Consider the following 11,786-nt stretch of genomic DNA (forward strand, 5'->3'; position numbering starts at 1 on the left):
AAAATGTACATTTTTAATTAAAACATGTTCATAATTTAAACTTCATTATTATGTGCATTAATTACATTCAAGTCATTTCAAGTCTAATTCACAACTAAGTCATTAAAGAATCTTATATACACACACACACACAGTGTAATCATTTACAATGTCAAAATTAGGCTGAAATGGTTAAACTGTTAATGTTTGATCACGCTAAAGTCACACGTTGTCCAGGTTTAAATTTGACAGATTTTCTGTCTCCCGAGACGCCAAAGCCTTCATACCTAAAGAAAATTAAAAAAAGATTTGTATTAAAACACTGAATCAAATCAGAATGTAAAGTTAAGTTTTTGTACAATGACACAGTTTTGAAATTTTGTCTCTGTATACCAAAGCCATTTTTATGCACAGTTTTCTATTTTCAGAGGCTCAAAAGTAATTGGACAATTAAATGACAAGCAGTTTCATAACCAGGTGAGGCCTGTTAGCAGATAAACGATCTGGATTGTGATGCCAAGATTTGGGACTTGAATTTGGTAGCTTTTCACTTAATGTCAGGTCCTAAGAGACGTTGATAAAAGTGAAGGAAGCCATCATGAAGTTGACAAACCAAATTAATCATCAACACAACAACGTCTGATAGACCACAGAGGACAGCTAAAGTGGATCATGACAGAATACTTTCCATGGTTAAGAAAAACTACTTCACCACATCTAAATAATACAAAAACCTCTGATCAGGTAGACATATCATATCAAATCCTACAATCGACAGAATCTAAATACAGAGCATTTATAACAAGGCACAAACCTTCCACTCGCGTACAAGAAGATCAGATTAGACTTTGCCAGAAAACATCTAAAAGAACCTGCTCAGTTCTGGGGGAAACCAAGATGATCGTGTGTAACGTGTGAATAATGATCCAATAAAGTATTGAGGAGGAGAGCAGCTCATGATATGAAGCATATAACTTCATCTGTCAAACATGATGGAGGCAGTGTTATGGCATGAGGATGTATGGCTAACAGTGGAACGAGGCCACGGGCGTTTATAGATGATGTGACTGATGATAGACGCAGTATGATAAATCTATACAGGGTTATACTCTCTGCTCAAATTCAACCAAATGTAAAATCACTGCAAGAGTTTATCAAGGCAGAGAAAAGGGATATTCCTCAATCCGCAGTTAGTTACCTGATCTCAACCCAGTGGCTTTTCAGTTATTTAAATACAAAACTGAATCCAGAGAGACCCACAAACAAGCATCTAAACTTCAGGCAATCAGTGACTGCAATGGATTTTCATAAAAAAAAAAAAAAAACACCCTTATATTAAGAAATATTTTAGTTTGTCCAGTTATTTTGAGCCTTTGAAAAGACTGTGGATAAAAATGGCTGTAATGCCTAAACTGTAAATGCAAAGGTTTGGATAAACCCCTTTAAATTAAAATTAAAGCAGAAAGTCTGCATTTCAATCACATCTTGACCATATGATGACAAACTATCTATGGTGGTGTACAGGAAGAAAGCTAAAAAGTGTCTAAAAAACATATATCAACTTAATTGTATCATGTTTGACAGATGATGTTGTATGCTTCATATCATGAGCTGCTCTCCTCCTCAATACTTTATTGGATCATTATTCACACGTTACACACGATCATCTTGGTTTCCCCCAGAACTGAGCAGGTTCTTTTAGATGTTTTCTGGCAAAGTCTAATCTGATCTTCTTGTACCCTCTCTGTTCATCCACCTGAGAGCTGAGTAGTAAAACAGCAACTACTACGTATGCAGTTTCTCTACTCTCATTTAGTTGTTTCCCAAAATACACAGTACTGCAACTAAGATTTGTTTTTTCACATTGTTTGTTTGTTTGTTTTTTAACATTGTGATATTCCAGTTCAAACACTGATCCATAGTCCTCCATTGACGCTACCTGTCAGGCACCAGTTTTTCATACGTTTTTAATTTCCTCCTGTTGATGACACTTTAAGTAGCTTATGATGTCCTTGATAAATTGAGCATACTAAAGTCAATATTAAACAAATAACTGTTATAAAATCCTGTTATTTTGAATTCATGCACAGCGGATATCAACACCAATATCATTTGTACTGCTCACTTACAGTTTTGTGTATCTCTTCCAGTCGGCTTGGCTGAGGGAGGGTTTGGTCACGGCCAAGGCGGCGTTCACATGTGCCAGGCGCAGCAGCAGGCCTGGCTGTTTGGCAGCTGGATGCACATAAGCACACTCTTCCTACACAATCAATCACAAAGTAATTATATACATAATAGCTCATATAGGAAGACCTGGTTCTACAGGATGGAAAAGACTAGTGAAGCTAACTACAATGAAAAAAGTCCTAATCAGAATAACAGAATCAGAATTAATTGCAGTCACTCACATTGGCTTTCCTGTAGTTGCTCTTGATGTTATTAATCTCTTGTTGTAGTCGCTCCAGTTGCTCTCGGCCAAGCTCTTCATATCCCCTCTGGAGCGAGGGCATGTACGCAGGATTGACTGAGCTAGCGTGGTCACGAACTGATCCTCCAGTAAAGTCAGTGTTCATGGAACTGGGTCCAGAGACGCACTGGGAGTTCTGTTTAAGCAGGAGGATCGGAGGAAGAAAAACACACACAAAAATTATGAGTGATAACATTTTTTTTAATCCTATACTTAGTACTATACTTGTACTATGTGGTAGTAGTGCTCACTGGTTTTGAATTCTCCAACTCAGACTCATAAGAACTTCCAAAGTACAGTCTCCAGACATTGCCGTGGTGGTGTTTGTTTTCTGCATGAAGCTCACTGGGCTCCACAACCACCATGGACTGGTCCAGCCCCATGCCTGACTCTCCCTCTCCCGCCGAGTCGTCTGACCCACTGCCCTGGTTGTTCGGGAAGATCATGGAGGAAAGGCTCATGTCGCTTTCTGAGCCAGAGGTCAGCTCCTGATTGCCACATAGGAAGAGAGGGTTTAGACGTTCATATATATGGATTCACGAGGATTTGTAGTGTCCAACATGGGTCTTAACTGTGACACTACAGCTCAGTTTGAAATTAGTTTAAGCCTACTGTGCCTCAGGTAAGTTATTCCATCACATTTCTTGTCACCAAGGTTGGGTTAATTTAAATTAAGCTGAAAACTGATAATGGATTCAGAACTGGAGCAACTCACATGCTGAGACACATACAAAATACATCATTTAATTTGCCTTGAGGGGCTAAAAAAAAAAATACTTGGCTGCTACAAAATGAACTATAAATAATGGACTGACCAACAGTTCCCTGACTTCCTGTTTTATTAACCTAAGGTAATACATAATAACACAGTCATCAGACAATACTTTAAGTACAATAGACTTACATGTGGTGCGCTGGTGCCTATGCTGTTGTGGACAGCCTCCAGCTGTGCATTGTAGAGTAAGGCTTTCAGATCCGCCCCGGTAAACTGCTCTGTCGCTGCTGCCAGCTGCTCCAGGTCAACATCGGGAGCCAGGGGGACGCCTGCAGTCAGAGCTTTCAGGATCTCCACACGAGCCTCCTGCAAATGTGACACAATAGCTGGATTTAAAACCCAAGAATCTTTCATGTAACATGACTCAACATTACTTTTTGTCTTTTAAGGACTGCTGCATATATAATGAGTTTAGAAGTGAAGTGATGTTAATTAATAATTATTAATATTCTTTTAAACCAACAAACCAGGTCAGGGGGAGGGCAGTAAAGGGATTTGTCCAGCCGTCCAGGTCTCAGCAGCGCCGGGTCAATCAAATCTGGTCGGCTGGTGGCTGCAAGCACGTACACACCTATGAAGACAAACACGAAGACTTCAAATTTATTTAATTTAAATTGAATTGAATTAAAGATCCCTCCAAGTATGTTTCAAGACAGATTAAAATGCTCATAATTCTTCCACAAAAAGGTTTAATTACATCTCTATAACCTTTCATAGCCAACTATATTGTTCAAATGTACTGGCCCCAGGTTTAGAGTGTATTTATATTAGTCATAAGTATCACACTGAAGCATGTTTGATATATTGTAACCACTGCATAACATGCTTGGTCATGATTTAGTGAACCTTCACTTGAAGAGGCAGTAGTTGAGCTCAAGCACAGTACACACGTAATGTGCCCAAGCATAGAACTTCAGTGTTTTTTCAATGAGAAGCTCATCTGAAGTAACTAATTGAGCAATCTATAAGGGCATTCAAGAGGAATGATTACTGCTCTGAAAACAGCATAGTTCAAACCCCAAAATGCATAAAATCATCACTGTACTTTGGAAAAGTGTTTTTCAAAAGCATGTGAGTGCAAGAGTGAAGAGCACTCGGGTCTACACAGTTAAGTGCAGTGTGAGTGGAAGCCAGCCAGGGGAGGCAGGACAATTGTGCAAGGGTATGGTACAAGGTAACCCTGCCAAGTGTAGATTCAGCCTTATTTTATAAATGTATTGACTAAACAGTGGTCATAATCACGTTTAATTTAAAAAAGAAAAAATCATCCATTATATGTATATTGTTTTTCCCCATCAATCCCAAAATTATTAACATTAAATTATTAAAGTCATGCTTACATGCTCTGTCATCACCCAAAGGTCCATTTGAGCCAGGAGGGAAAAAAACACTGAATGGACTTCATGAGACTTAACCCCCACTAAACTTTACATGGCTTTAAACACTTCTGATCTCACCCCAACAGAGTCAGTCAGGAGTTAAAGCAGATTACTATAAAGCACTCGTGACGATACTGTGTGTATAGTTTAAAGATGTATGACGTTACCCTGCAGTCCCTCCACTCCATCCAGTTGGGTGAGGAGCTGGTTGACCACACGGTCGGTTACGCCTGTGCTGTCGTGGCCCCTCCTGGGGGCCAGAGCGTCAAACTCGTCAAAGAACAGGATGCAGGGCTTGGCGGCTTGTGCCCTAAAAGAGGCAGAAGAGGAAGCGATCGAAGGAAATAAAAAGAAAACGCTTCATTTATGTGAAACGTCAAATGTTTTATGTTAATAATTATAACTTGCAACAATAAGTAATAACACAGCAACAGCGATGGCAGGCGGAGTTTAAAAGTTCACCAACCTCTGGAAGACATCACGGACTCCCTTCTCACTGGCTCCAATGTACTTACTCAGAAGTTCAGGTCCCTGGAGGGAGAGTTAAAAAAATCTCTTGTTGCTGTAGAAACTTTGCTCTCATACAGAAGGGCACAGTCTTATTTTAATGACGAAGCTGAAGCAGAGCCTACCTTGATGCTGATAAAGTTCATACCGCTGTCTTTGGAGACAGCTCTGGCCAGCAGCGTTTTTCCTGTACCAGGAGCGCCATACAGCAGAGCTCCTGAGCGATGGCGGATAGGAAGATTGGCGAAAAGGACCGGATACTGCAACACACCAACGACCCACAGTTAGTGACTGTGCAATAACTTATGCTGAATTCTAACCTTGTCTGCTGATATAAGGGAGACCTCCATTCATTTTAAAGAAGTAGTGTGAAAAAAGAAGCAGCTCAAACACTAATAGCCATTTTTTTTTCCTAAAACCACCGTAATGACTTGATGAGAACACGGCACACAGCAGAGCAGAGCAGTCTGGGGGGCTCGCAGGATCAAAGATTACATGATAAAAATAGATCAAAGAAACCCACCGCTCCAAAAACACCCTCATTATGTTCTGAAACTGGAGGCGTCATTGTCAGTCATATTTGAGGTAAATATATCTAAATAATTGTCAGAAAAAAAGGTCAACTGGGGGACCTTTAGATGATGCAATTATACTGCAACTCAAAGACTGGGCTGTAAGCAAGTGATCTGAAGAATCCTAAGGTAAATTAAATGAGGAACATTTTCATTAGTTATAAAACCTTTTACTGGATTTTCTCTACTACTATAAGACTCTCATGCAACACCCAAGCTGAATAAACAGATAAACTATCCTTGCAGTTTTCCACCTTTCCAGAAAGAAAAGACGCTTTATCGGTTTGAATAAAAGAGGTTTTAATATATTAGTGGACTAGACAATTGCATGTACAAATGTTTTTCCAACTGATAATTTGGAAGTCTTATTACTTTGCTTGTAGTTTTTGTTTGTTTGTTTCTAAATCAATTCAAATATTTTATTTTCATTTTGTCTGTACTCAGCCCCTGATTCCCACTCATGCTGATGCTTTTCAAAGCTCATCTGTACAACAATCAATAGTAATTATGGTGTTTAAAATAACTAGATAGTCACTCATTATACCACACTGCTACTAAAACACATTTTGAAAACAGCAACAGCCATCTGACCTTAGCAGGGAGCAGTATGGTGTCCATAAGCTGCTGTCGCACTTCTTTTAGCCCTCCTACCCTGTCCAACCCAAATCCACTGGGGGTGTGGAGGTCTACACCCCACAAAGAGGGGGGTGTAAAGCCTTTGAGAGCCTGTGCAAAGTCCCTCCAGGAAAGACACACACCTGCAAAATACAGGGCACAATGAATACATCTGCACAATAAATCTACATTAGCATCAGTGGTCACATGATGCAGGAAGAATCTGAAGAACTGAGAGTGATCTATTGGGAATTTCATCAGTCTTTGATACCTTGTTCACTGTGTCCTCTTTGCATAGCGTTAGCATGAACAGCCCGCTCTAACAGCAGTACTAGATCTTGAGGTGTGTATCCCTCTGTCTCCTTAGCAACAGCCCCCATATCAAGACTCTGTAGAGTCTCAACAGACAGGCAGGACTTCCTCAGGATCAGATGGCGCAGGATCTCAACCCTCTGGGCCTGCAAACAATAACATGATCGGTGTTTTGTTTTTTTTCTACTTTGTGTGTGTACTTGTGCTTGTGTGTGTACATATGTGGATGAGTGCCGACCTGATCAGGTGGTGGGATGTTTACAAATCCCTGGATGAAGTGGGAACCGTGTACCTCCGTCAGAGAGGGATGGAGGGAGTGTTCACTCTGGCTGGTAATGATCAGACACACCAGGCTAGAGTGAAGCATCACCTCATCCACCACATCCTGCAGGCCTGCAGCCACAGTGAGACAACATTACTCATCAAAGCAGGAAATGATTATCGATCCTGTCTGTCAAAAGACATTCCCACAGGTAAGAAAATATTTTACTTTGAGCAATGTGCTGCTGAAGCAGTGCCTCCGGGCCGTGTTCATGTTCAGGTGAGGCTGGTGCCCGCGTCAAATGATCCAGGTCATCAAGTAGAACAACAGAGGGCTGCCTCCACTCTGCCTGTTCAAAAATGTCCATCAGAATCTGTCTCACAGTTTCTACCCTTTTGCCTAAAAAGAAAACAATTTTTTTTAAATTAAGTTCAATTTTATCTTTCTTTTCCATTCAGACAGCAAATATTCATGAAGTCTTTCTTGACCTTGTAGCTTTTTGCAGTCTACCACCTCAACGTGTGCATCCAGCTCTTCTCTAGCTTTCCTGCAGAAGGCTTGGGATAGAGTGCTCTTCCCACTCCCCTGCAGAGAGAAGTTACAGCACAACATGTTGCAGACTTAACAAAACAATACTGGTTAATAAGTGTTCTCCAGTAAGCTTAAGCTGCCAAAAAAAACCAAACAAACATCAACGCTATTAAATATCAATTTATCTTATGTTAATGAATTATACTGACAGCCGTTGTGTTAGCAATAGTAGTTAACTTAAATGTTAAGTAAAGAGATACCTTGGCACCAGTGATGAGAAGAGCTCCACCTTGAAGTCCCCGACCAGTGGTACACAGTTCTCTCGAGAGGGGACTACCCAGAAGGCTATGGGAGATAAACTCAAACCCAGTTCTACAAAGCTCATCCATCCCACTGGGAAAAAACCCCCAAACGTGAGTGAGACTGATGGAGAAAGAATCGCCTGCTTAAATCATGCATTTGTACTGAATTAGCAAAAGACGTACCCAAGAATACTAAGAGAGGGAAGTTCTGGGTGGGGTGTTTCAGCTCCAGGCTTCACAGCTGGGGTGGTTACTGGCTCTCTGTCTACCTGAAGATGAGAAAAAGACATAACTGTGAACAACTTCAAAGACTTTTTTTTTTTCTTAAAAACGTGTTGAATTTTTTAATAAAAACTGCATGAAGCAATCTGTTTACATATAAACTGTTTAAAGACACAGATATATAATTCTCCATTTGCATGGCGATACCTGTATGTCTTTCTTCTGGATAACTGTGGGTGCTAGAAGAAACAGCTGACCTGAAGCTTCAGTCTGTGGTTCTGGTTTCAGCACAGTTAAAGCAAACTCTAGCTTTGCTATGGAAAAGAATAAAAAGTGAAGGGACATTATTTTTAAAAAAAAAAGCTAATTTAAGATATTTATTATTACCCATTTTTTTAACCTTACATAGCCATATGCAAATCTGTCTGTACATGATTTATAAATACACTTCTTTGGCTTGTAACGGAAGTGCAGGAATGAATCACCATCAGTTCCATGTAGGAGGATGGTGCCAGACCGTGCTGTCAGACAGGCTAAAGGTTCGTGACTCTGTGTGTGCAGCCAACCAAGGAAAGCTGTCTGGATCTCCTCATCATCCTCCTCAGGCTGAAGAGAAAAATGTCAAAAAAAATCAGATGGACAGAAAGGAAAGAAGCTGAACAGATTTTCTGCAATTCTGATCAAATTATATGTCCTTGTACTTCATTTACATCCGACACTGTAACGCAGATGTACATTCCAGCACTCACCAGTGGATTTAGGGGTTGTAGGCAAATAGTAGAAGCTACTTTGATAGCTGATTTCACTGACTTAATTCTTACTGTTGAATGGGCAGGGACATTCAGCCTGCTGGCCAGAGGCTCTGGAATCTAAAAAATGAAAGATACAAAAATTTTAACCAAAACAGAAAGAACTAGGGCACTGCGGTATTGCTAAAATACTGTTTATAAACTATATATTCTCCTCTTCAGACACCAAACTCACCCATACTCTTCCACTGTGAATCTCTCCCTTGCTTCTTTCCTTGCATCCAAGCAGCTCGGTACAATGGCACACTGCCCTAACCACCATGGCCTCCTCTTCCTTCACCTCCTCTCCTTCAGGCGTAGCAGTCTCCTTAGTAACTCTTGGCTTCTTCTTTTTCTCCATTGCCTGCTTGGTTTTGTCCCTCATTTCTTTGGGGGATGGGACTTTGGAGAGAAGGCCATATGTAATTGAGGAGTGACCTTCACTCAGCCTGGCATTGAAACTGTGGCTCCAAGGAAAGATGTGAATAGCATTAGTTGCAACGTGGCTTATAGTGCTGAGAGAGTGGGGAGGTGAACCGCACACTCTGTACAGAGAGTCCGTAAGGAGAGCGGGGATTTCAGGTAAAGGCGGTTGTTCCTTAACTGGGTCATAAGCGCCCTTTATCATGTGATGAAAAAGGCTTTTCAGGTTGGCTATGCCACCCCACTGGTGGCTGTTAGAGGTGGAGGAGGTACTTTCTGATGATGGTCCTGAAGGGGAGGAGAAATCCATGTTTGGCTGTCTGTGAAAACTTTCTGAGTTTGGGTTGGCTTTTAGTTGAGAATGTGTGTGGGTGCCAGTTTCTGCGCGGATCTTCGGGGACACAACAAGTTCTGTGAACTGCTCCAGGCGACCGTAGGGCACACGTGGAGAAAGTGAAGCTGTGCAGAATTTTTAAAAAATTAAACTGGATTCATAGAAGTCAAGTTGAGCAGGCAAACCATTATAACTCCAATATTTCTGTGTAACATGTTATTTGATAAACAACATATAACAGAATAATTGTATCAAAACTGACCTATTCGGATAAAGACTACCGTGTGGTTGTCCACCCACACAGGAAACACAGCATCTTGGAAAACTACTCTGATCTGATCCAGTAGTTGCAGCTCCAGCGCAGAACTGTGGAGCTCCTGGCGATGTCAGTCACACAAAAGTGATATATTAATACTTCTTAAGAGTGCTTTAAAAAGGAGAAGTCACCTTGTAGTTATTAGAGTGTGTAAAATAGTGCAAATTGTATGAAGACAAGTTTCACACACTGTATGTAACTAAATTACCCACCAGGATTTCCCAGTCATCAGCTGATACAGGCTCCACAAACACCCGATCCAATGATGAGACCTGATGACATGGCCTTAAGAAGCCCTGAGGGAAAACAAGGCAGTAAACCAAACAACTAGTAAGTCCAAAATTAGCTTCTTCTGTAAATACAGCGAAGAACAGATTCCTCACGGAGGGACTCTACCTCCTCTCCATCTGTCAGGCCCTGCTTCTCTCCTAGCTGCCGACACAGCTCCACTTTGTGGCTGTCCAGGCTGGAGCTGGCTCTGTTTTGAGTCCAGGTGAGGAACACTGGAGGCCCATGACCACAGGACAACTCCAGAGGCTGGTTCTGAAAAAGGCCATAAATGGGTTGACTGTGAATGCCACTGTATACAAAAGTATTCTAAAGTCATTGCCAAGTTGCATGGGATCATGCAACTTGGCAATGACCCCAAATTAGAGCAGCAAATCTACAACAGAGTGGCTGTAAAGGAAAGGAATCAGTGTGTTGCAATGGCCCAGTCAAAGTCCAGACCTCAGCCTGATTGAAATGCAGGGTCTAAAGAGAGCTGTGCATAAAAAAAATTCATGCAAACACTGTGAAGTAGAGTGGGACAAAGTTTCTCCACAACACTGTGAGACACTAATAAAGACATAAATAAAATGGTTACTTCAATTTAGTGCTGCTAAAGGTGGTTGTACCAGCTTTACTGAATCAAGGGGTGTGCACCTTTTGTTTACCCAGACTATACCATGACCATCATCCTTGCTTGCAACCATGCTTGAGAAAACAAATCCTCCTCACTCAATCCATTTTACACAGTTTAGACTAATAATGACAGGGTTAACCCAGTTCTGAATCCTTTGTAATTAAAGGTCAAACTCAAGGAGAAAAAGCCACGAAACAGGAATTCCTGTCAGCCAAAAAGTGCAAATATAAACAGAAAGCTCTCATCAGAAAAACACTGTTCATTCATAACAGCGAACAGGACACAAGCCAGAAAAGTCATTTAAAAAAATACCCTTAGACCCCGGATTCATTTCTAACGCAGTCCTTTGCCTCCACCAAGTGAAACCGTAAAGGAACTGCTACGAAAACGGCTCCACCGAGAAGGAAACAAATGCTGAAATACTAATTGCTAACTACCCTCTCTCTCCATATGCTGAAGTATTGTGTTTGACTCAGCTCCTCTTCTATCTATATTCAGAGCATGTTTCCAGCCGGGCCGAAGTGGAGTGAATGGAGTCATGAAAAACTGATCTTTCAAATTCATTTGGTCTAAAGAGCAGCCGGACGCGAGGTCTAAACTGCAGAAGTCACATTTTATTTTGTAATGTGAATAACTGTCAAAGGTTCTCGGAAATTAATTTACAGCAGCATTAATTTTGTTAAAAAATACAAGAATAGAACAACACACAGAACGGGCCAACATTTTAGCTAAAAATGGTTTAAGTCAACAAAGCTTCTACTAATTTTACCTAAACAATAGCCTAGCTAACCACCTAGCACTATCTTACCTCGTTCAGGGAAAGCTGTGATATTAGCTTCAAGGGAAGGTGTAAAAAGCAGTTTTTTGCGTTGTTAAAAGTGACCGTTACGGGTTGAATGCCCTGATTGCTAAACATGATTTTCACATAGTTTTCTATTTCGCGTTCAACGCGTCAAGCAAGCTGCACCGCTAACATCAAGTGTGTGACAAACTCATAGTCGATCGATGTGCTCTATGTGTGCCAGGCCAGACCAGAGTAGCCGATATTCGGTTGAACGCATTTCAGAATAAGACATCCAACGACGCCATGCTTTGAAT

At 41.0% G+C, this 11,786-nt stretch overlaps 1 protein-coding gene across 1 annotated transcript; it reads right to left on the minus strand.

Annotated features, from left to right (window-relative positions):
* On the minus strand, window positions 1–11,737 carry pex1 (peroxisomal biogenesis factor 1). The gene is made up of 24 exons (XM_031729290.2): window positions 11,497–11,737; window positions 10,181–10,327; window positions 9,997–10,080; window positions 9,731–9,845; window positions 8,908–9,593; window positions 8,673–8,792; window positions 8,409–8,529; window positions 8,131–8,237; window positions 7,885–7,970; window positions 7,660–7,792; window positions 7,357–7,453; window positions 7,097–7,267; window positions 6,845–6,999; window positions 6,566–6,752; window positions 6,271–6,437; window positions 5,233–5,367; window positions 5,067–5,131; window positions 4,768–4,910; window positions 3,689–3,792; window positions 3,351–3,527; window positions 2,698–2,934; window positions 2,388–2,582; window positions 2,109–2,239; window positions 1–266 (listed from the first exon to the last, which is right to left on the minus strand). Exons 1-24 carry the CDS (start codon window positions 11,602–11,604, stop codon window positions 191–193), a joined length of 3,747 nt encoding a protein of 1,248 aa, XP_031585150.1. The 5' UTR covers window positions 11,605–11,737; the 3' UTR covers window positions 1–190.
* Window positions 11,738–11,786: the final 49 nt, after the last annotated feature.

This window comes from Oreochromis aureus, linkage group 22 (genome assembly GCF_013358895.1).
Source record: "Oreochromis aureus strain Israel breed Guangdong linkage group 22, ZZ_aureus, whole genome shotgun sequence".
Taxonomy (NCBI): Eukaryota; Metazoa; Chordata; class Actinopteri; order Cichliformes; family Cichlidae; genus Oreochromis; species Oreochromis aureus.

What these genes read in the sequence shown, in the direction of transcription:
- pex1 (XM_031729290.2), bottom strand. Translation starts at nt 11,604, where the DNA reads ATGTTTAGCAATCAGGGCATTCAACCCGTAACGGTCACTTTTAACAAC. An exon ending in TCCAGAAGAAAGACATACAG is followed by an intron (nt 7,971 to 8,130) that starts GTATCGCCATGC and finishes TCTCATCTTCAG; the next exon opens with GTAGACAGAGAGCCAGTAAC. An exon ending in TTCTCATCACTGGTGCCAAG is followed by an intron (nt 7,454 to 7,659) that starts GTATCTCTTTAC and finishes TTCTCTCTGCAG; the next exon opens with GGGAGTGGGAAGAGCACTCT.